The 26,397-nt window shown below is 38.2% G+C and overlaps 1 protein-coding gene across 1 annotated transcript in view; it reads right to left on the bottom strand.

The window, feature by feature from the left end:
• Window positions 1–26,397, bottom strand: part of LOC120792359 (cytoplasmic dynein 2 heavy chain 1) — a 119,090-nt gene that overhangs the window by 5,272 nt on the left and 87,421 nt on the right. Inside the window, exons 83-92 of the mRNA XM_040131496.1 lie at window positions 23,427–23,537; window positions 20,342–20,411; window positions 19,675–19,760; window positions 15,296–15,371; window positions 14,725–14,951; window positions 13,628–13,732; window positions 8,709–8,825; window positions 6,499–6,606; window positions 5,675–5,776; window positions 428–517 (exon numbers count right to left, since the gene is read on the bottom strand). Coding sequence (XP_039987430.1) covers window positions 428–517; window positions 5,675–5,776; window positions 6,499–6,606; window positions 8,709–8,825; window positions 13,628–13,732; window positions 14,725–14,951; window positions 15,296–15,371; window positions 19,675–19,760; window positions 20,342–20,411; window positions 23,427–23,537 — 1,092 coding nt within the window. The remainder of the gene's footprint in view (window positions 1–427; window positions 518–5,674; window positions 5,777–6,498; window positions 6,607–8,708; window positions 8,826–13,627; window positions 13,733–14,724; window positions 14,952–15,295; window positions 15,372–19,674; window positions 19,761–20,341; window positions 20,412–23,426; window positions 23,538–26,397) is intronic.

Here is a 26,397-nt window from a genome sequence, read left to right as displayed (position 1 = left end):
TAAAGAATATTTGTAATGTGGCGATGAACTGCAAAAAAGGTATGTGACCAAAGTGGGATACCAGTGCATGTTTTAAGATATCTGATGTGCAATATGGTTTTCTAATAACTCGGAGACAAAGGTCCACTGATAGTAGCAGGCCCGTGTGAATTTCAGTCACTGAAGAAATAATTAAAACTAAACCATTACATCTACCAAAGACCAGATTCAAAATTGTTCAGAGATATTGGTTACATGAAAGAAGCATGTTTTTTTCACACTGTGTAAAGTTTAAAAAAACTCCTATACTGTGTACTGTATGTATGTGTCTATTTGTATTTAAGTATTCTTTGTGGGCCTGTGGCAAAGGGAACGAGACAGAGAGAGGCAGAAAGACTGACAAAGAAAGAGAGTAGAGCATGTCTCTTTTCGTATACACATGTGTTACCTGTATGGCGAGAGCCCGTGTTACCACAGCTCTGAGATACTGCATTGGCTCCTCTGGTCCCTCCCATTTATTCTGCCATGTTGAAGGACACTAAGACAGAAAAAGGCATAGAGAGGAAGAGAAGTTATTTAGAGTCATAATGAAGAAATACAAAACAAAAAACAAGTATCAGCAGGAGGAGGAAGTAAACCATGTTATTTTTGCTCTTGACATTCTGCAGTCAGTTAGCTATGTGCTTCAGCTGGGCTGCTGTGTGGTCGACTGACCACGCATCTGTCTCACTCACTGAATGCAGCTTTCAACCAAGAGAGCCACAGCATGCAGGAGGACTGCAGATACACTTAGCTGTACTGAAGACAATCATCAAGGGAAAGTAGCCAATGTCTGCCCAAAAAGTCACCAGATTTGTAACTAGGCTTTTGCAATAAAGTTGCTAGGCAGTCTTCAAAATCACTAAATTATGGGATGTCCTGATAGCACAGTGGTGAATTTGCATGACATGTGACCTCATTGTCCCTTTACCTTTGTTGCATAATGTTTCCCTCTCTCCCTATGTTTCCTGTCCCCTCTACTATCACTAAAGGCACTAAATTGTGCAACACAGACAGAAAACTTGACAACACTGGACCTTGCTGACTCATCTTGAAACTATTCCAAATACATATTTAAATGTTGTGTGTCAATAAAGGTCATATGCTCTCCTAGGCTACACCAACACTTCGGTCTAGCAAAGACATGTCAACTTCTGATGTCAAAGTTGGCTGACATGCAGATGAGTTACTCTGTTAAAGTTCTTGACTTACTGTCTACTGTATAAATATTAGACTTATTACATTACACTGAAACGCTACAAACACTTCCTCCAAACACCTAGGTTTCTTTTCAGCACTGTAGCCAGGCTGACAGAGAGTCATAGCTCCATTGATCCATGTATTCCTATAGCTCTCAGTACGGACGATTTCATGAGCTTCTTTAATGATAATATTCTAACTAAAATAGACAAAATTCATCACCTCCTGTGCTCTACCAGCATTGATTTATCTTCAAAACCATAACCTTGAAAATAGCTGTAAAACCTGATACATACATAGACAGTTTTTCTCCCATTGACCTTCGTCAACTAACTTCAACTTTACCTTTAGTAAGCACCTCTTTATTAGATATAATCAATATGTCTTTATTAACAGGCTATGTACCACAGTCCTTTAAAACAGATGTTATTAAATCTCTTCTTAAAAAGCATGGGAAGGGATATCTTGGAAGAGCTCATAGTACCCTATTACCCCAGTAGAGCACTACGCTCCCAGGACACAGGCTTACTTGTGGTTCCTAGAGTCTCCAAAAGTAGAATGGGAGGCAAAGCTTTCAGTTATCAGGCTCCTCTACTGAGGAACCATCTTCCAGTTTGGGTCCCGGAGGCAGACACCCTCTTCATGTTCAAGAGTAGGCTTAAAACTTTCCTTTTAAATAAAGCTTATAGTTAGGGGTGGCTCAGGCTTGGCTTGTACCACCCCCTGGTTTTGCTGCTATAGACCTAGACTGCCGGGGGACTTCCCATGATGCACCAAGCTCCTCTCTCCTCCTCTCCATCTGTACGCATTCATGTCCCATCAATGCTCCTTTAATAGCTTCCTTTAAAAATGACAATGATACTAACTTTGTAGTTTTAGTTACTTAACATAAACCAAGGAAGAGGCTGAATGTAAAACACTCATGTGTAGTGTTGTTTTGAAATGCTCAAATGGATCATTTTGGCAGGCAGTGACAAATGCTATATCTATGTGTAGGTGGCAAAGGAAAGCTACCCCCAGGAGACAACTGTTAACTCTTGAACAGGTTAAGCAGTCTGTATTGCTTAAACTGTTAAACGGTGATCAAAGATCTGCCTCATACACACGCACATGCACAAATATGCACAGTAGGAGGTTGAGGATTGAGAATTTTGTTATTCAAGCTTGAAAGTCATAATGGAACTAAAAGGGACTTTGTATGTCTCCCAGCTGCAAGTCAACCATTCAGTCACTCTCCTGCTGTGTGTCTGCATGTCTGTGCTGTACTCAAGTGTGTGAGGAGATAAACATGAAGGCTTAAGCTATGTCACTGAAATTTCTATGTTGCAAATAACTAATGTTTTCGAATCAGTGATAGGTTGACAATTTAATGACGCCAGAAAACAAATATAGTTACATAGCTACCGGTACCCACTGAAAGTATACCAGAGCAGACTGTAAAATATATATATATAAATAATCTCCAAGGTAACTTGCTGAATTTTCCAATTAGCAGCTGGGGTTTGCTGGCAAGCACATTTTCTGAATAAAAAGATTCCTATGTCCATTTTTTAATTATGATCCCCAATTTGCTTGAAAGTAACTGTGATGACAAAAAAACAAAATAAAAACAGTCAGTATTGACATTATTCAAACTGACGCTGAAAAACTGATACCAGTGATTATTTTACTTTTAATCATAAAACCATCCCTCCATTAATTGCCATGTCTTGATATTAATGATCTTTCCACTGACTAAAGGCAGTGGTGATATTTATTTCTATTTTTTGCAGTGCTGCTTACCACACTCTTCTGATGCTTGGGTAGTTTCCAAGTGTCTCATTATTTTTTACTGCACAGCTGAGAAGAGAGGCAATGGAGCTTTCCCCAGAGCTGTGTCTGCCATATTTTTACAGTATTAAAACCCTAAACGGTCCATTTTACAAATATATAAATCACATCACCAGCTAGTTCTGTTCCTCTTCTCTGGTTGAAACTGGGCTAATCAATAATGGTTGGTTAAATTAACATCCTGTGTTTTTACGCTATTTTTCAGTAGCAACAACAACCTGTTAACTAATGTGGAAATGTAATATGTATCTATCCCTTTTTTTTAAATTATTTGTTGAATAAATTGAATACAGTATGTCTCGTACAGTAGAAGGAAAACAGTCAGACAACTGACTGTATGGGACTGAATGATGTATTGTATACAGTAAAAGGTGTGTAAAGTAAAATGACTGATTTCCGTTATGTCAGACAAACTTTAGCTCTTTTTTTTCTCTGTCTAACATTTTTTTTTTGATGCTGTGTTATGAACTAGTATTTACTTTTACCTCATGATATAACTGCAGACAATGGAACGTCCTACATTTAGAGTATTTACGTTAATGTATTGTTGTTAGATTATTTCTGCTATAATGGATACTGGAGAAAGATAGTACTCTATATTGTGCAGTACTGAGTTCTGACACAAAGAAGTGTTAGACAAGGAGTCTGCTTTACTCCATTTGCTAATTAGAGTAGCTAATTAGTGGAGTCTCATAGCATCTTCACACTGACATACTTCTACACAAGTTAATAAAGTTATGAAAAAAACAATCATCTTAACCACTGAGTCACGATAAACTGACATTGTGAAAAAATAATTAAATTAAATTAAATTTTGGTTGCTTCATCTCACTTTGTCGCTGTATCTTCTCTTCCTTCTAAAGGAGGAGCAAGTGGCTTGCCATCTTTATGACAGTGATGTAAAACTTTGCCAGTTAGAGCCACAAAAGTCAATAGGTTTTAAATTCTGCTGGTAGTAAATTTAGTATATGTCAAGGTTTTTGTGGCTTGGCAAAATGTACTGATGCATCATCAAAACAGTGGCTGCTGCTTTTTCCTGAGTTCCATGACGTTTTTTAGCCAATGATACTCTAGCCAATTTTTGTTCGATGTACTGTGACTTAGGTTTGTAGAAATACTTCATCTCTTGAAGAAGCTGGCTTTCAGCTTGAACTAATATATTTTGGTCATAATTAATCATCATAATTTATAAAACATGTTATGGAAAAACTCTACAAAGTTGTACTGCCTTATTAAACTAACAAATTGCAGCTGCTTTATTATCAAACAACTCATTGAAATGCGGTATTTTGATTATGCACTAAACAGACAGACAGAATATCTTAAAATGGGTCCTAAAATGGATATTCAAGCAAAGAAGCTCTGCTTACTACTTTGGGTCATGGGAAGTGTTTTATCAGTTGAATTTGAAGGAGGAAGCAGATAAAAATATATCAAACAGGAATAAGAGCTTTTCCGTTTTATATACTGGGCAGTTGCATCGGTCAGCCATGATGCACTACAAGGTGTCCTCAATTGTGGAAACCCATAACAGATGGATACTTAAAAATAAACATGGAAATCATACATTTTTAAAATCTCTTTTGTCTGACGTGGGTATCCTAGGTTTACTGTGACCATTTGCACAGATTTAACAGGGTGAGTAAACAGTTGATTGGAACTATTGTAGGGTTGGGATGTTGTGATATACAATTATAATGAAGCCTAGTTTTTATGTTTTTGTTTTACATGTGAATAATTTTGTCTAATATAATGCATTACAATGGAATACAGTTCAGTGCACTGAATGTCATTTTGATTGTTTTATTTGTGATTTTGCATACATTGTCCATATCATGTTATATATTATTATTGGAAAAATTATTCTTTTTAATATTGTGATATTGATTTCAACTATATCACAGTAGTAATTTCATAGCCTTGATATTAGTACTAACTGTAGTGAAGGAATATGTTGGAGGGGAGTGATACGAGGAAAGAGAGACAGAAACAACAGAGATGAAAACTGGAGAAAGTTGGTTGGGAGAGGGATGGAGTTGAGACTAAAGACTGCTGATTAATATTAAAAGACAGAGAAGGAAAGCAGTGAAAAAAGAATGATGCCCAAGGCTGCTCTCAGGAGATTACAAACATAGAAGGAGTAAAAGGTTGATTGTGTATCTCTTCTCCTCTACCTCATCATATCCCCTTTGTCTCATCTCAGCCTGGGGACACACATGAGGATACATGCCGTGTTTGCTAGATGTCTAAAAGTCAGCTCTGTATACTGTATGTGTGCCTGCCATTGTGGATTCAACTTCATCACAGTGTGGGAAAACTTTACACTTCACCTCTAAAACAGTATAGTTGCGAATATGTTGAAAATCGCAAATGACTTACAAGATACTTCATGCGCAGAAAGACATAATAAAGCCGTGGAGAACTGGGTTAAAGTCAATGTTGATATTTCACTTTCATTTATTTTAACAATCAGTTTGAAAGCCCCAATCATATTTCTTCTGAACAGTAAACACTGTATGTACACAAGCACAAACCATCATGTCCATGTTAACTCAATATTTTTACAGACAGAATCTATGCATCTCAGTTTATTTCCCCTTTACTTTCTTGCTCTCCCTTTTCTTACCTCATGATTGAGCAGGGCAGTGGCCAGTTTTTGGACTTCAGAAGTTAGCAGCTGGGTCCCTCTGATGACTTTGCTCATTGCAGCCAAGGACTGGTGGATACTCTGTGACAACATTTACAGTTTAGCACACATTCTGTGCCAAAGTATTAGAGCATGTGTAGCTGCAGACTTATCCGACACCTTGCCATTTGATTGTAGTGTACTGGTTCATGATAACTAACAGGCCCTGTGACTAGTTGTCAGGATTGCTAGTATTCACAGATGTGGATAGTGATCTTTCTTATATTCATTTGAATGCCTCTTTAAAAAAATCAAATCTAAGTGTCCGGCACTGAAGAAAAAGACTCAGCACACATGCACTGGTACAGAAATTACTATATAAAAACCGTAATATATTCTTGTTGAGGCTTTTTTTATTTTGAGAATGCACAACCCAGTTCCACCTGTGGTTCTAACCGATTCCCAAAATAACAGTCACTTACAGACTGCTGCTAAAAATGTCCATTCAATAAGAAGTTAAATTACATAAACTAAAAGTTTATGATTCACACTCATCTCATGCATCTTTTTCATGAAGCAAAGCCCACTTCCCATAATTTTTAGCATTTTACCATATCCATCTCATTTATTGCAAGGTACAATCTATGCTATTTGATTAGAGCCTTGTGCCAAAACAACAACAACAATTGTGTTTTGTCAAAGTTATTCAGGGATAGCAGTCATTTTGGAAACTATATCAGAATTCTGTCTTCTGTCTATCATTTCAAATTCTACAACATGGAGAAATATTTTTCATCAGTAAGACCATTAGTTATCTGACACACCTGGACCAAGCGGAGAGCATTGAACTGCTCCAGAGTGATGAATGACAAGACTGGTGACCCATGACCTTCTGTAGGTGGGGCCACCTTCTGATGGATCAGTGTAGAACCCTGATAGATAGGTAATAGACAGACAGAGAACATTTAGACATATTAACAGAAAAATCAGAAAAATAGAGGGATAGAATATATATATATACACACATACATACACACATACACACACACATACATACCTACATACATATATATATATATATATATATGTATATATATATGTGTGTGTGTGTGTGTGTGTGTGTGTGTGTGTGTGTGTGTTTGTATACAAAGATAGATAGACAGATAGGGAGGACCATAGAGATATCATGTTAACATCATCTTCCAAGAGGGACTCAGACAGAAAGAGAAAGAGGGCTAAAACCATGGTCAGAAGGGAAGGAGAAAGAGATTTTTTCTACATAATGTGCAGCAAGTATAATTAGATGATCCTCATTCTAATAACCTTGGGTTATAGAGCTTCAAGGCTTGCTGCATAATATTGTACAATTGTCCCAGCGTTGCTTCATGTCTCTCTTATTGCTGCAACACTATTAATATTACATCAACCTATCAGTCGACTCAAATTGGATGCTACACACTAGCATGGATATATTTTTATTTAGAGTAAGATACACAATGCATTTTGTAAGTGCTGCTGTGCATCAGCATGGTATCTTTTTTCTTTTAAATTACTTCTTCCATTACTACAGTATATCTTCCCAGTGTTTCCAATTTGTTTACAATGGTTAACACAGAGATCTACTTTAAGTACACCACATGTTTATGAAAACTAAATTTAAAAATAAATGTGCACAAAAACGGATATTTGTTCTATTCTGTTGCAGATATACCACTCCGAACCTGCATCCTATTTGTTTTCCATATAGCTACTCAGTAAGAGGCAGAGGAGGAAAGAGAGAGGGAGAGGGATGGTAGGGCTGTGGGATAGAGGAATGGAGACAATGGAGAGCGAGAGATAAATTGGATAATGAAAAAAAAGCTGGTAGGGTTTGATCCAGCTTGTCTACAGCTCTGCTATTGTCTCTATTCAAAAGTGTAACTAAACAGCCAAATAAACAGTCTCTGCTTTCTCGTGCATCTCCCTTCGATTCCAGACTACATGAAGATTTATCAAATAAATACATACATATCTGCATACACAAAATGTCGTGCACACAAAGTGTACAGATAAGCAAATGCACTTGGTCTTACACACTCACACAAAAGCATGTACATACACACTCATCCAGATGCACACTGAAGTGAACAATAAAATCCATACACACAAAGACACACAAATAATGAACATGCACAAGCACATGCATTCAAGCTACCCATTGTGGAACACATATCCACTGATGGTCAAACATAGAGGGTTAGCTTAACACAAAGACCAAAAGCCAGATAAAGCCAGTGGTAGATTGTGATATATGGGAAGCTAGCTGCTAATACAATGGCAACATTTAACACAGTCAATCACTCTCCTTTCAGGAAGTAGAAATAACATAAATAACCTGAGAGAGAAAATCACACAGAAAGAGATAGGGAAGGAGGCACAGGTGCAAATGAGAGAAAAGGAGAGGGAAAACATTTGTGATTTACTGTATGAGAGTGTATAACATAGAGGCAGAGTGAGAGAACAGGAATATGGTAGCTAAATTATTTAATATAGAGGTATATTTCCTTTTGATTTGAAAAGGGACTGGTCTCCAGGCAACCACACACAGTAGTGCTGCCTGTGCTGCCAGTGGCTATCACACACAGTGCTCAATTAGACAATACTAATTTCCAATTAGCTTTCACGGCTCTTAATTTGGATTAGTTGCTGCTGCATGGGTAATGTAAAAACATGATTTGTAATACAAATAAAGACTAGTATGGAATGCACAAAGATTGAAAAAAACTACAAAAAAATAAAAATTGGAATTAAAACAGTGTTTTTGTAACTAATCATTAGTAAATACTTAGCAGGTACTATGACTTTGATGACAAAATTGTACAAGCAAAAAATCAAGACTAAATTCATAGGGACAGCTTTGCTGTTTGGTTTTGCAGAATAGAAGGGGACATAAAACAAAACAGGTTTGATTCTTGTTAAAAACTTAGTAATGTGATCTGTCAGTTTAGAGAAAGGAATAAAGACTAAAAAAGATAAACTGAGAAAAAGAACTGACCTGGTTAAGTTTCTTCCATAAATTAAGGACAGGTGAAAGTCCATTTGACCAGAGCTCCCTGTCAAACTTTGACCCAGTTGCTACTGAGCGGCTCAGGACACGCAGTTGGGAAATCACCTGTGAATCAATCAATTATAAATACAAACAAATTAATCAACTGAACAAAGGTGTTGTAGACATCACACATAGGTACTGTTTCTTTTGTGGATTACTAATCTTTATGTTGCTCGCACGCTTGTAAAAGGTCACCTCAAAATAAATCTAGATGCCCATGCTGCTTGCAACGTCCTTCATATAACTCACCATAGAGGTCTAATTGATGATCTAAACCCTCACTATATAGGCAAAAAAGGTATGCGCAGTAATTACTATATGACACCTGTCTTCTGTAAAAATTGTGGAAAATGTGAATTTACTTTCACTAATTTCATCCAAAAGCAATTTACGATAAAAAAAAAATCCCTGTTAGTTCTTCAAATACTGTAATAAAATGTCATCTACATCTCTGGTGGCTAACCTCTTGAATGAGTCAGCACTGTTTCAGGTCTGGGAATATTACAAGTAAAAAAGGCCAAACCCCAGACACATCTCCTAACAGCTCCTTACACACCTAATCAAACATGCTTAGCTTCAGGCGTAGAGTCCTGGATAGAGCTTTTATCTAGACTCAGTGTGTGTGTGTTTGTGTGGTTGTGTAACTGTATGTGTGTGTTGTGAGGAAGGCAAAGTGTCTGATAAATGGCTTTCATTTGGTCCAGGAGAACTCTTTACTAACACCTGCTTTATCTTCTCTGCTCAGCAGGGAAAGTGTGCGTATATGTGTGTATGTGGAGGCACATGTGTGTATGTATGGAAGAGAGAAGAGAGAGAGAGAGAGAGAGAGAGAGAAAGAGAGTGAGAGATAAGGAGAGAGAGAAAGGGAGAGAGAGAGGAAAAAGTAAGGATAAAAAACCCAGATAGCTAATCTAGAACTTCACCCTGACAGCAGTAAAAATTAGGGGAGCTGAGGATGGAGATTTGAAATATATTGGGGTTAAAAATTTTTTTCGGAATTTAAATATATTAAGATTTATTCTTATCTCATACAATAACTACCAGGCAGCAACTGCATTTACTGTCATAACTAAATAGAAAGAAAAAGGACAATATCTATGTGCAAGGAAGTCAGTTTTTATACTCAGGGTGCAGTCAATTTAGTTAAGGCTTTCATTTTAATTCAGTGTAATCCAGGATTGTGGATCAGGGTTTTTAATCAGGGGACTAGTTCTCATGGTCTTAGACAAGATGATGTTCAATAAAGACATTTTCTGAGCAGAACTTTGCGTAGAAAACAGAAGCATGGATGCTATTAATCCAAGATATATTATTTAATACATTGCCACTTGCTACTCCCCATTTATACTCATCTCACTCATCTTTTCATTGCACATAAAAACATATTATGCACACACGCATCATACATTGAGTCTGTAAGCCCAAGGGAATCCTCAGTATACATTTAGGAACATTTTGACCTAAGTCGGATAATTCATACTAAGCTTTTGCATTTGTTTCAAACGGCATCCACCAAAACCACTGACTATCCCCTGGGCACTGTTCAGTGTGTATGTGGTTAAGTGCCCAACCCACAGACAGTGACAGGGGTCTTTAGGGAGAAGAGAGGGCATAAATTAAGGGAAAAGAAAGAGAGAGAGAGAAAAAGAGAGAGAGAGGGAGAGAGAGCAAACATGAAAATGACAGTGACAAATGACAGCAGGCGGGGAGACAATGACATATGGGGGAGATAGGTGGAGAGAAAGAGACACAGTAGCACACAGGCCCAAGTGGCCTTGTGGGATTTGTTTGAATTAAACCAGGTTGGTTGTTCCAGTGATCCGCCGACCACAGTGAGAGTATGAATGGAATGAAATGCATTAACACCCCCATGGGGACTGTACACACAAGCTGTAATGGTACTGCGTGGTTTAAGAGTGTTTGTTGAGGATAATTACCAATTGCAAGACACATACAGACACAAAAACATCAAAACCATCTCAGTCTGTCTACCCATTTGCTACATTTCATTTTGGCTTTATTTCCATGAACAGGTGTATGAAGTTCTGTTATGAAACCAGTGATTTTGATCTTGTTATAAAGTATATATGTTTGTGCCATTCTGTGTGAATCGTGCAAAAAACAAACAAAAAGTTTGTGAGAGGTGAGCAGTGCAGCCATGCACCTTACTCTACATCCCGTTTCTCCTGCTCCCTTTTGATTGTATCTTCTAGACTTTCCTTATTGTTGCAATCTCACACTCTCTTAAACACATACACACACAACCATGACAGTCAAAAGAACACATTTGGTGTATGTGTGAGACTGTGTTGCATTGAGTTTCATCAGAATCTGCACTGACCATCATCTGCACACACACACACACACACACACACACACACACACACACACACACACACACACACACATACACACACATAGACACACACACCAACTCATACAAGCGAACACACACTCACAAATGATGATGAATGATTCATGACAACATGAGTATAAACATTGCAGACAATATGCAACCTCACATGTGCTGTTATTGGAAAAATTGTTCGCAGATACACACACACATATACTAACTAGTCTCAGTATCCTTGTGTTGATCACTGCTTAACTTCATTCCCTTGCCTCTAATCCAGTGTCCCTCAACTTTCTTGTGCATGACCCCAGGATCCTAGTTACAGAGATGTATTATAAAGTTGTAGGGTTAAAGGGCATGCAGTGAGCCAAAAAAAAAACTGAGTATATAATGGTGTAATTTTTAATTTTGTTATTTATTTTCTATATGACACACATAGGAATGTATGAGTCCTAGAAGTTATTGTGATCCTGTCTCCATGTCAAGCAAATCCAAGGTTGAGAAGCTCTGCCCTAACCTTTACACCTACATGTCTAACCCTAACCTTTTAGCTAGTAATATACTCAAATCATCTTTTACATTTGTGCAGACTGTTGAACAATGCACTGTTTGTTACAGTTATATCATTGCTGCACTGTGGAGTTTTTAAAATCAATTTACATTTACAAACGTAATACCACGCAATGACAGTATAACCTTGACAACGATAAAAGCAGACATGATATTCACTGTGATGGATTACCAATCTAAACCTAGTTTCATGTTTCCACAAGGTGAATTTTATTTCATAGTGAAATAAATGGAAACAGATGGCTGCCTGGTATAATGCTTTAACCTTAAATTGAAGTCCTGACCCTGAAATAAACTGCTTTTATGTCTCCAGAATGGAGGTGACTGCCCACAACATGACTGGGTTTGTGGGTTTGGTTGAAGGATGAACACACACATATTTATTAACACTCAAACACACACACACACACACACACACACACACACACACACACACACACACACACACACACACACACACACACAAACATACAATGTAAATGGTCAGAAATAAATGCCATATGTAATGCCATATATATGGCACATATATATATATGCCATATATAATGTCATACAGTGTAACTGCTCAGGCTTGGCCCATTAATCTGGTAGAGTATTCACCTATGTAATTTGAACAGTCATTAGGAGTTAAATTGCCTTCTAGGTGAAGAGTGCAGTAACAAGGCAAAAATGGATGCTAAAGTGAAAAGGGTGAGAAACTGAGACTTTTCTTATGGCAGGAGCTACTCATTTGACCTGACTCACTGTGTGGAGCTTTGTTCAAAGCTTTATAAGTTGGAAAACACCAGTATCTCTACTGAGCAGCTTCACTTGCTGATACACTGTTAGTGAAGACATGTTCACTGAAACTGCTTTTTGCTTTTTTCCCTTAAGCTTTCTTGCAGTTTGCTGGGCTACAACTCTATAATAACTATACACCTTTGTTATAACAGAGCAAAGTTGAGCAAAATCTAGACAACAGATGGCAAAGCCAAAGTGTAAGAGGTTAAAATGAACAAACAATCTGGATTTGGTTGTTTTCAACATAACAGATACTGAACAATTAAGATATACTGATTGGTTCTGATACCTAAATTTGCTGATAAGCAAAGGACAACCCTAATACACACAATGGACATGATGCAGAAAGTCAAATTAGGGTAATGGATTTGAAATTCTTCTAATTGAGTGAAAAATTTGCACTCATCCAAATGCTCACTTCACTTACATAATGAACCAACAGAGAAAAAAAAAAGAGGAGAGTCTGGAGGAAAATAACAGAATCAACCGGTTCCTAGTAATTTTTTAAATCACAAAAAACATACAATAACCACGGAAACGAAAAGTTAATGCATGTTCTTAGTTAGCTAAAGCAAACATCTATACTGTTGATGTATTGGCTGTTTGTAGCAAATAAACACAGACTGACTTTCCAACTATCAGATTTGCACAAATAAGCAAGATGAGGCTCTGCATTCAGTGTGAAGTCACCTTAATGGCACACATGGCAGAGGTAGCACTACTTAGGATTGAGCCCAAACTCTGCAATGGGGGGTGAGTTCTGACCCTGAGCAACCCATGTGCCACACGGCACAACTTTTTCATAAGATCCTAGTTCCCTTTGTATGCTTTGAGTACCTTCGTGGCAGATAATGTGAGTAGATGGATAACCTTGCCTATATGTTTACTGGCATGTATGTGAATACATGTGTTTCTAAACATAAACAGTGCATGTGTATTGATGACTGTGCTTGTGCACGTCCCTGTGTGTATATGAGTTAGAGAGAGTGCATATCTTTACACGTATGAGTTTTCTTGTGTGTTCGTGTGAGCGTATGGCAATAAATGTGTATATGTGTGTGCGTCTGCGTTAGCATTTCTACATGTGTGAGGTAGAGATGGAGGTTTTTGTTGCGTGTGTGCTTGTATGAATTAGCAGGTGGCTCTGTGTGCGTGGTTGCACCTGGGAGCTGATGATTCTCTGGGAGGATCTCTCAATGTTGGCAGGCAGACCAAAGAATGCAGGTCTGTCATCCTCTGGGAGATTCTCTATTACACTGCGGTAGTCCTGGGAAGGCACACAGACACATGCAGGTCACATACAGAAATGCACCCAGGAGCACGGATAGTAAAATAGATATAAAGAATAAGATAGCAGAAGGAAAAGATGTAAGCATGCTACTTGAATCTGGCATGGCTCTAAGACAACAGACAACAGACAACATCTTTACATTTCCAAGCAAAAATGAAGTGATAAAGTTTGTTCATGTGACTATGGGGTGAATAATGCTATCCTGACATTAATTAGGTGTGTTGTTCGTATGGTTTGATGCTGTTTTTGTAACAATATTCATTTGGCACAAGAAGTACTTTAGAGGCTTAAATTATTAAAACTGCACTCCCACTTCCTGAGTGTTAAATTGTATGAACAATTTGCCATTTCAAAAATATAGATTTTCATAGTGACTTCTTTTGCTTACCAAATGGTCTCTCGATGGCTCTACAGTATACTAACTTACTCTAATAACATTTCAAATGAACAGGCATCTAATAAGCAGTTTTGGGCATATATGCCCACTTATTTTTTTGTGGATACTAAGCTGCATCCACAGAATGCAAACTACATGCAAAGCAATACAAAAATAAAACACATTGGGTAAAATTGAAGGAAACTAATGGTATTTACTTGTATTTGCTACTTTATAAACCAACTTAAAATACAGCTATCACAACACAGGCTAATGAAATTTCAATACTGACCAAACCACAAACAGTAAGTCTAGTTGCTTGGGAAGCATTAATTCAGTACCATTTCTTTGAACTGTTTTTTCTGCTTTGCCAATGCACCTGATACTATTAGGGTGTGCATACACTACATTGCTCCTTAAAATATTCAGTACAAAAAGAATGTATTGCTAATTTTTTTTCCTCTTCGGCTAAAATTAATTCCTTGAACATGTTTAAGAGCTATTCATACAGCACCTATGCCTGCAACTCTTAATTAAGGTCCGTGCTTGCCAACTGTATGTGTTACACCACTGTGTTATCCTGACAACCTACCAATATGGAGCAAGAGTTTGGGAGACTGATCTGAGGTGGAAGGAAGTGTGTTCCCCCTCTGCTCTTTCTATGACCAGCTGAGAAGGAGGTCAAGAGGAGACGTGCAGAGAAGAACTGCTCAAGGTAAGAACGTAAGATGCGGAGGTCAGAGGGGTTGTCGATGCGCCCACCATAGATGGCACTCTCCAACAGGCCATGGACAAACTCCCACTGGATAAGTTTACCACCTTGGAGATACCAAGACACACAGGCACACAAAGACAGCTATAAACATTTGTAATGAGTGTGCACAAAACAAAACGACAAAGTGCGCTAATGTGCACACACACATACAGTATATACAGAAAGGCAGGAAGACACAGCAGAGGGTACATGGGCACATATATACACAGTGCATTGAAATGCAAATTCTGAGTTGTTGAGGTCACGCTCTATCAGAGGTGGTTTAAATTAAAGAGGTAATTGATCAAAGATCTTACAGATTCCAGTTCTCATTACCATGTGTGTTGCAGAGGTGAACAACAGAGCAGAGCTGGCCACTGCATTGTGATCTGTTAACCAGCTCTCCTACCTTCAAAAAGCCTGTCGATAATCTCAAAGCCAGCACGGAGGTCCGACAAAGAAAACTCATAGAACTTAGTCCAACCCTGGATAAAGCAGAGGACAGGGAATAAGTACAAAAATTTTAATATATTCATTTCACTGCCTGTACAAGAGTGATCACCAGATATCAAGAACTAATGGGTTTCTTTTAGAATTTGTCAGCCACAGAGTAACAGATGGCATTCAAAATCTCACATCTTTTTCTTTATCCATCATCTCCTTGTCTTCTTTATCTTATAACAACTGTATGCGAGTGTAGTCTTCATTACCATGGCTGCTATATTTTTCTGTCTTAGAGATGGAGTACACAAACCTGAGAAAGTACAGACACCAGTATGCTATTCAGTGTAGAATGTGCTGTAAGTTGATTTATCTTTCAATCTTATAAAATGTTTTTGGCTCTCATTTTGAGGGTGAATATCCATTATGTGTGTTACTAATAGATGAAGCTATTGAAACCACTTCAACACATTCACACATATTTACTTGCCTTGCTTGTAATCACCTGCTCAAATTGAACAGAGTTAAACTCATTAATATATTTCAGAGGCACAACCCAGGTTTTTTAATACAGCCCCAATATAATTCAGCAATGATTTGCTGTAGGGAAAATCTCCAGTAGCTGTTGAGTGACAGTTACTGCATACCATTATAACCTATAATATAATATATCTTTAATATACCTTTCTCTATCCTGAAACCATCTGGTCACAAGCAAACCTCAATTACAGTTGGTGGGTAAATTACAAAATTAAGACTTGTCTAGTTTTTGAGCAAAGACAGGCCCATGTATGTATGAACACATGCTACACTGCCTGGGAGCAAAGATAGTCAATACATTAGCACCAAGGTTTCAGGAAGGAAAAAAAACACGTCTGCTGCAATCAGACAACAATAATGCCCACACATGCACAGAAAACCCCCAACGTTTTAGCACGCACATAGTATCACAATATTGACCATTTCAGGGTTAAAACATAACTGAGTATGAGAGCAGTCTGAGTTTTTGAGTGTGTTTGTAACAAGTCACTGCTAATCAGCAGTTGTAATCTGCCCACTGATGCTGTAGGTGGATGAGGTTAGTGGTGAGGGAAAACTGTCTGGGCATGTTCAGTATTTCTTTGAATGATTAAGTGTACGTTGTTGTATGTTCAGTAATTAAATGCTTGAGCGTGTATTCAGAGTATGTTGGGGCATGTTTCTACTGCATTTGATAAATGTGCTTACATGAGTGAGTTGGCAGATTGTACTCATGCGTGTGTGCATCTGCTACATGTACACAGCTTTAGCTGCTTATTCTGTGAATGATTCAATGTATGAGGCTTATAAAGTTGAGTGTGTCTGTGCTTTTTTCTGCTGCTGCAGTGGCTCTGCATACACTTACTTTTAGTAAGACTGTACACTACCTTACATGTAAAAACTCTCTTTGTATTCATCTCTCCTCTTTTCTCTTTCCCACCTTTGTTTCCTTCTTTTTCTCTCTCAATGTCTTGTCCTGTCTTTTTAAATGAAGTGGTTTTTGCACAGGCATGTAAAAAGGATTCAAACTGGGAGAATAAATCAGAAAAGGAGGGAGGATAGTAGATGAATTGAGAAGGGAGTAAGTGATGGTCGAGTGGACGAAAGGAGCTTGACTGTTTCAGTAATTAGGCAATCATTTTCTTGGATAAGAAACAACATAACCATCTCAAATGAAAACAGTTACCACAGTTTAAGTCACTGAGAGACAGACTCCCAAGAGACTTACAAGACAAAGGTATACTGTATGTTAGTTATGTAGGTTTATATTGTCCTTTCGGGCAATCAATACTATTTTTTTCCAAACAACTCCACAATTAGGGGGATGGTTAAGGGGGAGTATTGTGACCAAGCCCTGGAAGAATAGGAGAGAGAGAGAGAGAGAAGAAAAAAGTGTGCAAAAGTTGTGGCAATTTAATTACAAAAACATGTACTTTGCTACAGTTCTCCCTTGTGTTTTGGTTTACTGGGAGCCTTCTGGTTGTGTCTTGGTAAGAGGACCAAAAAAACAAAACAAAAACCAAAAAAAACAAACAAACAAACTGCAAAAAATATCTTATTACTCGATTGGACAGACCACTCTGGCAACACTGCAGTACACACAGAGACAAATGAGTCCCAGTGCATCATGAGAATCTGCCACACACTGGCATGCTACCAAATTTTAAAAGCAACTGTTTAAGTCGACAAGTGGAAACATAACACAGCAAACTGCAGCAAGTACCAAGTAATTACAGGTGCAATCTGTAATCTGAAGCAAAACTGGATTTGAAATTTGACTGTGCTCCTTCCGATAGGTTATCATGTAAGAACACATGAGGAGACAGCAAAACCTGGTTATGTGATTTTCATTGAATCTTGTAATGCTAGGTTTTAAAAGAGCATGTCACTACTGGAGGACAGATGTCAATGTTTGCTTGAAGAAAATGCTTCTAAATGCTCTAAATATGGTAGATTTGAGTGCACCCTAACTGTAAAATGAGCACTAGACATCGAAAACTGAGGCAGTTGTGTAAAGACCCACTTTACTTGAAAAACATTTAAAACCAAAGCCAATATACACCTCTATTACTCACTACACAATATCAAAGCATGACATGCTAACTTACTGAGATAGGAAGAAACATAATGATTGCTCAAAACAAACTAGTTTGTACAACATGTTGTTCGACCATGTTGGGAAGCCAGTGTTTATTGCTATTCTGAACAGCCACAGTCCAAGGCAGGTTGGAAATCCTGTGAGGATAACAGCACACATTTTTGGACGGTCCCTCATCACAGTCCATCATACTGTTGCACTCAGATGTAGGCATGAAGAGTGGCATACATACTTGCGTAAAAAGTGAAACAAGAGACCTTGAGAGAGAAGTTCTACACCTGCATAGCTTCTCACCTCTGCACACCTGGCCAAACGCTGTTTGAAGTGGGCATCAATGTCGGATTGTCAGCTTCGGAAAGTTACAGAATTTGTCTGACGCTTTGAGACTTAGCCAAAAACTATAGGAAATGTAGATCAGGAGGAGGCAGAGATCCATCCAATGTCCCAATGTGCAGCTTTTTTCATGTGTCAACATTGGTCATTTTGAAATCATTTCTAATATCCATTTAAAATTATACAGTTCATTTTCTTAATCAGGTCTGAGCATTTATAACACCTGTGGTCTTTTCAGGGTCCCAATAGTCTAATAACTCAGGCAACTACTGGCATCATTCCCCTTAGTGTCTTTGATTTGTTAGCTGTTTTGTTCTGATTCATCACTGCTTTGGATTTCATCAAAGAAAATAACTAGTTTGGATTTCTCCATGGGGATTCAAATTATGTCATTATTTACAACCTCTATCTTGTTATGTAAAGATTATTTATCACCAGAACTGTAGTTCAAATGAAGAAACACTGTGTTTGGTATCATAGCATTATGAGTGGATTCCGGCACTGGTAAAACACACCACTTTGACTTATAGCTGTTGTGAGACTGTTAAAGTTGAGTTACACTTCAGTTTCAAAAATAGAGTAATTACAACCAGCACATGCAGTGGCTCAATGAAATCTGTTTTCAGCTTACATTATGTCTAATTTTTAAAATCCGTTTACGGTGTATGATATCATAGGACTTGTATTTCCCATGCTTCATGGGAACATTTAGCGTCTATAGGGAAGTCTGTCTCTGCTTCCTGTAATCCTATTGATCTTGAAATTGCAAGCCCTTTGGTCTACAAGCATTGTGTCTAAAAAGTATCAGGTGCGGGGACTGCTCTGAAGCCTTACCAATGTGGGGACAGTTTTCTGCGTTGTGTCTTGTGCCGTGTACATTGTATGCGTGTTGACCGGCAAGTTCACTAAAAAGGCTTATATTCATAGATGCACACACACATACATAGCCATATATATATATGCACACACAGACACTTTGCAAGAGGGACGACATAAAGAGCAAACATTTTTACTATGCTGATTAGTAAGGGCAAAGAAACGTAAGGTCATGTACTTCATAAGTGGGTAAACCCATCTTTGGGTTTTGCAAGTAAAAACTACCCAAGAAGCTTGTGATTTAAAAGGTATTAAAACACAATATGATGCTGTAAGTAAAAAAGTTAAGTATCTACATGTGACAGTGACTAATACTAGTAGCATTCATGTAAAAGTTTCAATCCAGTGGCAGTAAAATTCAAGGAAAGAAGGAATCTAGGAATTTTACAACATTTGAATAAGTGTTGTATTTTTCCTCCTTTAAATGGCATTTTAATGCTACTGTATTTTGGATTTATTGTCCTGAGATGAAACTGTAGAACTATGACTATGGTCCATATTGGTGTGTTTATGTATTTTACCTGTGGTATGTAGTTGCGTCTCTCTTGGCAGACTGCATGGAACCAGGCCAGACAGAACAGGGACTGAGCTCTGGCCAGGACGCCTCCTACACAAAAACAATCAACATGTTACAACCCAACTAATTATATTAATCAATCCTTATCAGTGTCTGTGTTTTATAAAAATTTACAGTAGTTAGCTGTTTTTTTTATCATTCATTAAACAAATTACAAAAGAGGACTGGAAGGAGACCTAAACATGCTGTATTCTGCTACGGATAGCTTGCTGCTGATCATTGCACTTGCTGGGATGTCTTTGTTCACAGGAAGCAACACATACACTTTTGTGTTAAAAAATTTGAAAAAATCCCTTTAGTGTAAATGACAACAAAGCAGAAATTCTTGAACCTTATGGCCAGCTCATTAGCTGCATCTACTTTTTAGCGGTCTCAAAAGGCTGACACAGATGATAGATTCGGAGATGTAAGATGTACTGTAAGAAATTCACACATAGCAGAGACATTACTAGGCAAAACTAAGTTGAGCATTGCTGAAAATCATTCCTCAGAATAAGAGTAGGAGCAAACAACGAACTGACTTTAGAAAAATCATATTAAAAAAATATTTTGACATTCTCTAATGAAATAAAACATTTTTCGACTGAGGAGAAGAGAAGAGAAGAACCAACCTTTACTGATCTGCTCAGGAGTCCACGACTCATATGTTCTCAGCAGATTCTTCTTCAACCCAGGAGGAGACTGGAGATGGGAGAAGAAAGGGGGAACAGACAGAAAGACAGGGAAAGGACAATGTAAGGAAGGATAAATGGGAAGGGGAAGACAGAATGGGACTTGTTATGACGGAATGTTCTGCAACAAATTTCAGTGCAAGTTCAAATTGCAAGGTCAAAACTTAGTACTGTCATACAAGCACAGAAATATGAGGTCTACAAGGTATATGTAGACATTAAACATGTTTGAAAGACTTCTGTGCTGAATGGTGGGGCATATGGGGCATGCTGGGGAGTCTGTAGACAAATGTATACATACAGTATTTATGTCCTATTGAGCACTCAAGAAGACATATCAGAATGTTTGTAAAATGAAAGGGAGGTGATACTACCTGGACAAAGAAGCTGTTACAGACTAGCTTCCAAGGTTTTAGGGTGTTGTTGGCATTTTAAAATGAGAATGTGTGTGTGTGTGTGTGTGTGTGTGTGTGTGTGTATATATATATATATATATATATATATATATATATATATATTCTCAATCTGTAATCACTCTGACTGAAATGTTTGCTTCATAGATGATGAATGTGTGCAAAAGAAATAAAGTTGCTTACAATATGTTAAATCAAAGTGACTTAACAGACAGCAGCTACACTGGATTACCAGCTGTAGAAGTGTGTAACTGTTCCATTTCTGTTTGTCATGATACTATGTTAGGGTACCATGTGAGCTCGCATTATTGTGATACTGGGAGACTGGATTGTGAGAAATTGGTAGCATATTATCCTCAAATCTCCAACAGTGTGATTCCCAAATCCACTTCATCAAATGTGTGTGTCTGGCAAAACCAGACAGAAGCTGTGAAAGCAATTCAGGGTGTGTGTCATACTGATTCTTTTTAGTCTGCTTGGTGCTGTTCTGTCTTTTAAGCTTAAGCCAACACCCATAATTCAGGACCAACAAACAATGGACCACATGTAAAAATCCTTTCTCTCATTCTAAAATTCTCATATGACTGTAACAACAAATTGGACTTGTTTGTCAACATAAGGACACTGAACAAATTAGGGCAGATAAAAGAAATCATATTAAGAGGGCTGAGGCCCTTTTCAGCATACAAAAGACTACCTGTTGTTTAAGTTATTTGTAGACCACCATCAGTGTCTCTGGGAGTTACAACAAGATTCCATGAATAAACTGAAAAGGCTTTGTTTGGTCAGGGTTGGACACATGATAGAGAAGACCACAAGGAGGATTAGGACCATAGTCCATGACAGAGAGTGCTTTCAGTGCTCTTTTATACAAACAGCCATCAGAATCTATATATGTGTATACAAATGCTGCATTCCTATGTTATACTGTTAGTTGGAACATTCTCTACACAAGTCAACACATAGTGCATCTCTGAGCAGTTCTCTGTACATTTGATTCCTCAAATGTCCAACAATATGCTCTCTTTAAAACAGAAACAATGAGTATAAACTGAGATCAGTTCACATATTATCAGCTTTGCAGAACATTTGGTACCTCCATCTGGAGGTTTTGATAATACATACAGCCAGTAACGCATATGTACTTAATTTGCCAAATCCACTACATATGTTATCAACTTCAGTAGATGAAATGTATTTGTAAGGTGCTTATCTTTTTAAATTGCACATACACAGTCAGTCTGAATTTTACTTGTTTCAACAGCAGCAGAACAGCTTCCCCATGTGCACCCCGGAAGGTTCATACTATCCTTTATCTAATCACCCTTAACAATTGACACTAAATAATCAGTTACATTTCTTGTCACTTTTTATTCTCAAATGAAGCTAGTGAATTGTGGTTCTGTATATTTTCATTGGAAATAAATATGTAGAAATTAATATTTGGTCTTTAATAAGTTTGAGATGTTGGTTTACACTTTAAGTCTAATGCCCTGCCAGCGCTGACAAAGAGGGACTAAACATATTCACTGTCTGAAGCGTAAACACTTAACTGCAAAGGGGTGACGAGTTTGAGGCATGGTGTTTGGGGCTGTGTCGAGGAGCTCTAGAAGCTGAGATATTAATGTTTAGACTTTGGGTTAGTAATTGAGTTTTTGCTAAACCGATGACTTGTATTTTATTCATTTTTGTAAAGTGGGTTGTAGAAGAGGGTAATTTTGCACGATCTTTCATGTTTTTTGTGTATGGCGGTTGTGGCCAAGCAATGTCACATGTTGTTAGCTCACATTTATTACTATTACTACTACTACTGCAACAGTTTATATAGCTCACATGGATCAACTGAGCAGCCCCAGCTCCAGTCTTGCTGATGAACTCTGTACAATCCTTATACAATCACACTGACAAAAACAAAACAGTCAATCTATCAGATTGTATGTATACTGTTTGTCTTGACATATTAGCATTGACATTGGCTTGTCCTGCAATCCAGAAATAATATATTACAGTACTATGGTTATCACTGGGGATGTGTTCAGGATGTACATACTTATAAAGTATGTCAGTAAGTTTGCCCATGAAAGTGTTTGTGTCTGAGAAAAAAAGATAGAGAGCGAGAGCCTGTTTGTTTAGCATGCTTGGCTGGTGAAGTAGTTAACCCCTTGAGCATGTCTCCCATCAGAAACACACTGACCAGTAAAACACGCATCACTAACACACAAGCTGCAGGCTTCTGTATCTCTTTACAAATGTACAGTAGGCCCATTTGTGACTGCACTGCATATACAGCCATTATACAGAGTATAAAAGAGACACATAGCTACACTCTGTGGAGTTTGACAGAAACCATCAGTCAATATTTGTGGAAATGAAAGGAAACATTTCAGTACTGTGCGAAAAAAAAAAAAAAACTATAGAGATGGATAAGCATTTGTGTACAGAATGCCTCACTAAAATGCATGGGTGCATGTTAGCATGTAAAGTTGTGTATGATGAGTTAGGTCAACACTACTCAACCCTAAACTTCACAATAAGGTAATGTAGGAGTATTATAGTGTTATCTTTTTCATACCTGTATGTGTGTGATGGTGAATGTGTGTGTATGTGAGTACCTCATAAGTGATCTTGAGGCTGGACTGCAGCAAAATAGGAGGAAATCTGGGATGAACTTCTGCTGTCAACCAGAGACGGAAGCCCACTTTGGGACGCAGCACATTTAGCTCCTGTGAAAGAAAGACAGTACACACATCATAACAGGAATATAAGACACTGACACAGACTCAGACACACACAGACACAGACACAGACGCACACGCACACACGAATACACACACACACACACACACACACACACACACACACACACACACACACACACACACACACACACACACACACACACACACACACACACACACACACACACACATATATATGTATTGTATCCCTTGATGGCACATATTGGCACATATTGTCCAGCCACTGTATCACACAGGTCCACCTAGTTTCTAAACTGCTTATCTTGTTTAGGTTTGCAAAGGGCTGGAGTCTATCCCAGTATATCCACAAAGACAGAGCCCAGCCAGCTGGGTTAGATTCAAACACATAGCCTTCTTGCTGTGAGGTACAAGTGCTAAACACAAAGTTCAGTCAAGTTCATACAGACCAATTTTGTTCTTCATTTCAAGAGCAGAGTTATAACTTTATAATGCACTGAACACAGTTTTTGCTGTACTTTATCACATTTATATAGCATTTACTTTTACAGTGTGGTTTAATGAAAGTAGTTAACTCTCTTTTGCATTGGCACTCTGTGTACACAGAAAAGTAGAGTACATACTAAATACTATAAGGAGGATAACCAATGCAGAATGTATCCAGTAAACACATAAATAAAATATATTTCCTCTTTCCTCCCTCCTTTTGATTTTTTCTTTTTTCATGTAATTCTTTCTCCATTAGAATCATTGCATGGTGACAGATTCTCCACAATGACAAACCTTTCACCTCACTTCTTTATTTGTTCCTTTCTCTCTCGACTCTCTCTCTCTTACTGCTCACTGTGTCCATCGCTGTGTCTTTCAGCTTTCTTTCCCTCACTTCTCTTCTTACAGTCTCCCTCCCCCTCCATTTCTATCTTTCTCTTTGACTTGTAGTTAAAAATGGAATGCAGGCACCTTAGGGTCTTGTGTCATCGGATTGGGAACTCACACAGAAGCAAACAGACACACACACACAAACACACACTGAAATGTAATCAATGTGTTTCTGCATCATTTGGAACCTAATTTTTTCTCATGGAAGCAAACATGATCGCAGAAAATCAAAGAACACAGGAACTGACATCCTTCATAGAAAATTCCCCTGTCTCTCATTGTGTGTGTGTTTATCTGATGTGTTGTCAACCAGAATTTCACTTGAACCAGTGACGGTATTGCGGGAAGATGCGGAGACATTAACTGAGAAGCAAGCAAGAAAAGGAAAGATGGGGCATGATAGAGAGAAAGGAAGAGAAGGAAGAAGCCAGAGAGAAGAAGAAATAGCACAGATTTATTTTACTGTTGACACATCAAGAACTATCTTTGTTAGAATACATCCATATTGTTCAGAGTGTGAGAGACATACCACTCACACACAGGTAGACAGATGGAAATTTGTATCTACACACTGGGGATGAGAATCACAAGATACAACAACTGCTGATGCATCCTACCACAATGTTTTGAACAATTATATCACAATAGACGTGATTCTCAAAGACATAATAAACAGTATTTCATTTATTTATTGTCCTACAAAACTGTACATTATATTCATCATATTGAAATTTGCAGACAAAGAGACATTTAGATTGGTCGTTAGATTGATAGATAGATTGAAAGCTAGATGGATGGAGTTGGTGATGTGAAAAATGAGAGACAGGAAACATTATAAGTGGAAGAATATGAGTGGGCAGGGATGAGAGGACATCTGCACTGCCAACTTCAATTATGAACACTTTCTGCTCTCCTCCGCTCTCTTCCCCCCTTTCTCCTCTCTCTAACTGACCAACTGGTTTAGGGAAGGAGGGAATGACGGAGTAGACAGATGGCAAACAGAAGTTTGAAGTTTTAGAAACTACACTGAGAGATACAGTTAGACTGAGTAAATGGACACAGCTACAGAAGCAGAAAGATATACTAAAACGAAACCCCTTGCTTGGTAGAATTTCCACCTGCCTGCTGAGACTTCATCTTTTCCCTACTTCCATCCTTTCACATCTACTGTTTCTTCTTCTTTCTTTCCTATGCTCCCTGCCTCCTTCGTTCCCCGTGTTGCGTCAGTTTTTCATTTCAAGCTCGACTGCCGAGACCTCACCTTCATTGGTTGCTGGTCAAAGAGCGAGACAAAGAACCAGCGAGAGAAGAGGAACAGACATACAGAAAAAGAGTTTTATTTATACAATACGAAGCGGGAGAGGACGAGTGTTAAGAAAAACTTGGGAAAAGATAGCCGGAATGTAGGAAGCAAATGGAGAAAAAGGTAAAATGAAAATACGAGGAGAGAAGGGGGTGGGTGAGGAGAGTGGAATGGAGAGGGACAAAAGTAGAAGAGGAGAGCTGTATTAAGCAATGGTTTAAGTCACTCTGGAAGCACAGACAACTCTGGATAGGAGGGCTCACTGGCTAACCCCAGGGAATGCTCATGCATGAACACACACCCACACAAGCACAAAAAACACATACACGATCTAACTCATACACACAGTTGATGTTGCACATATAGACTCTATCCTTCTCTCTCTCTCTCTCACACTCACACTCTCTCTCTCACACACACACACACACACACACACACACACACACACACACACACACACACACACACACACACACACAAACGTACAATCAATCACTGCCAACAGCTGTGCCTTCCAGTGAGATATGACCTGCTACAATGACATAACACCATGAGTGACACACACATACACACACACACACAAACAGACATACACTCATTACATGTAAAGCAACTATGATACAAACATATATACGCATGTATGTCCAACAAACACTCTGAAAGACAGTGTGTGTGTGTGTGTGT

Source organism: Xiphias gladius, chromosome 7, assembly GCF_016859285.1.
Source record: "Xiphias gladius isolate SHS-SW01 ecotype Sanya breed wild chromosome 7, ASM1685928v1, whole genome shotgun sequence".
NCBI classification, from domain to species: domain Eukaryota; kingdom Metazoa; phylum Chordata; class Actinopteri; order Istiophoriformes; family Xiphiidae; genus Xiphias; species Xiphias gladius.
Note: the sequence above shows the minus strand (reverse complement) of the source record. Positions and strands in the feature narration are given on the sequence as shown.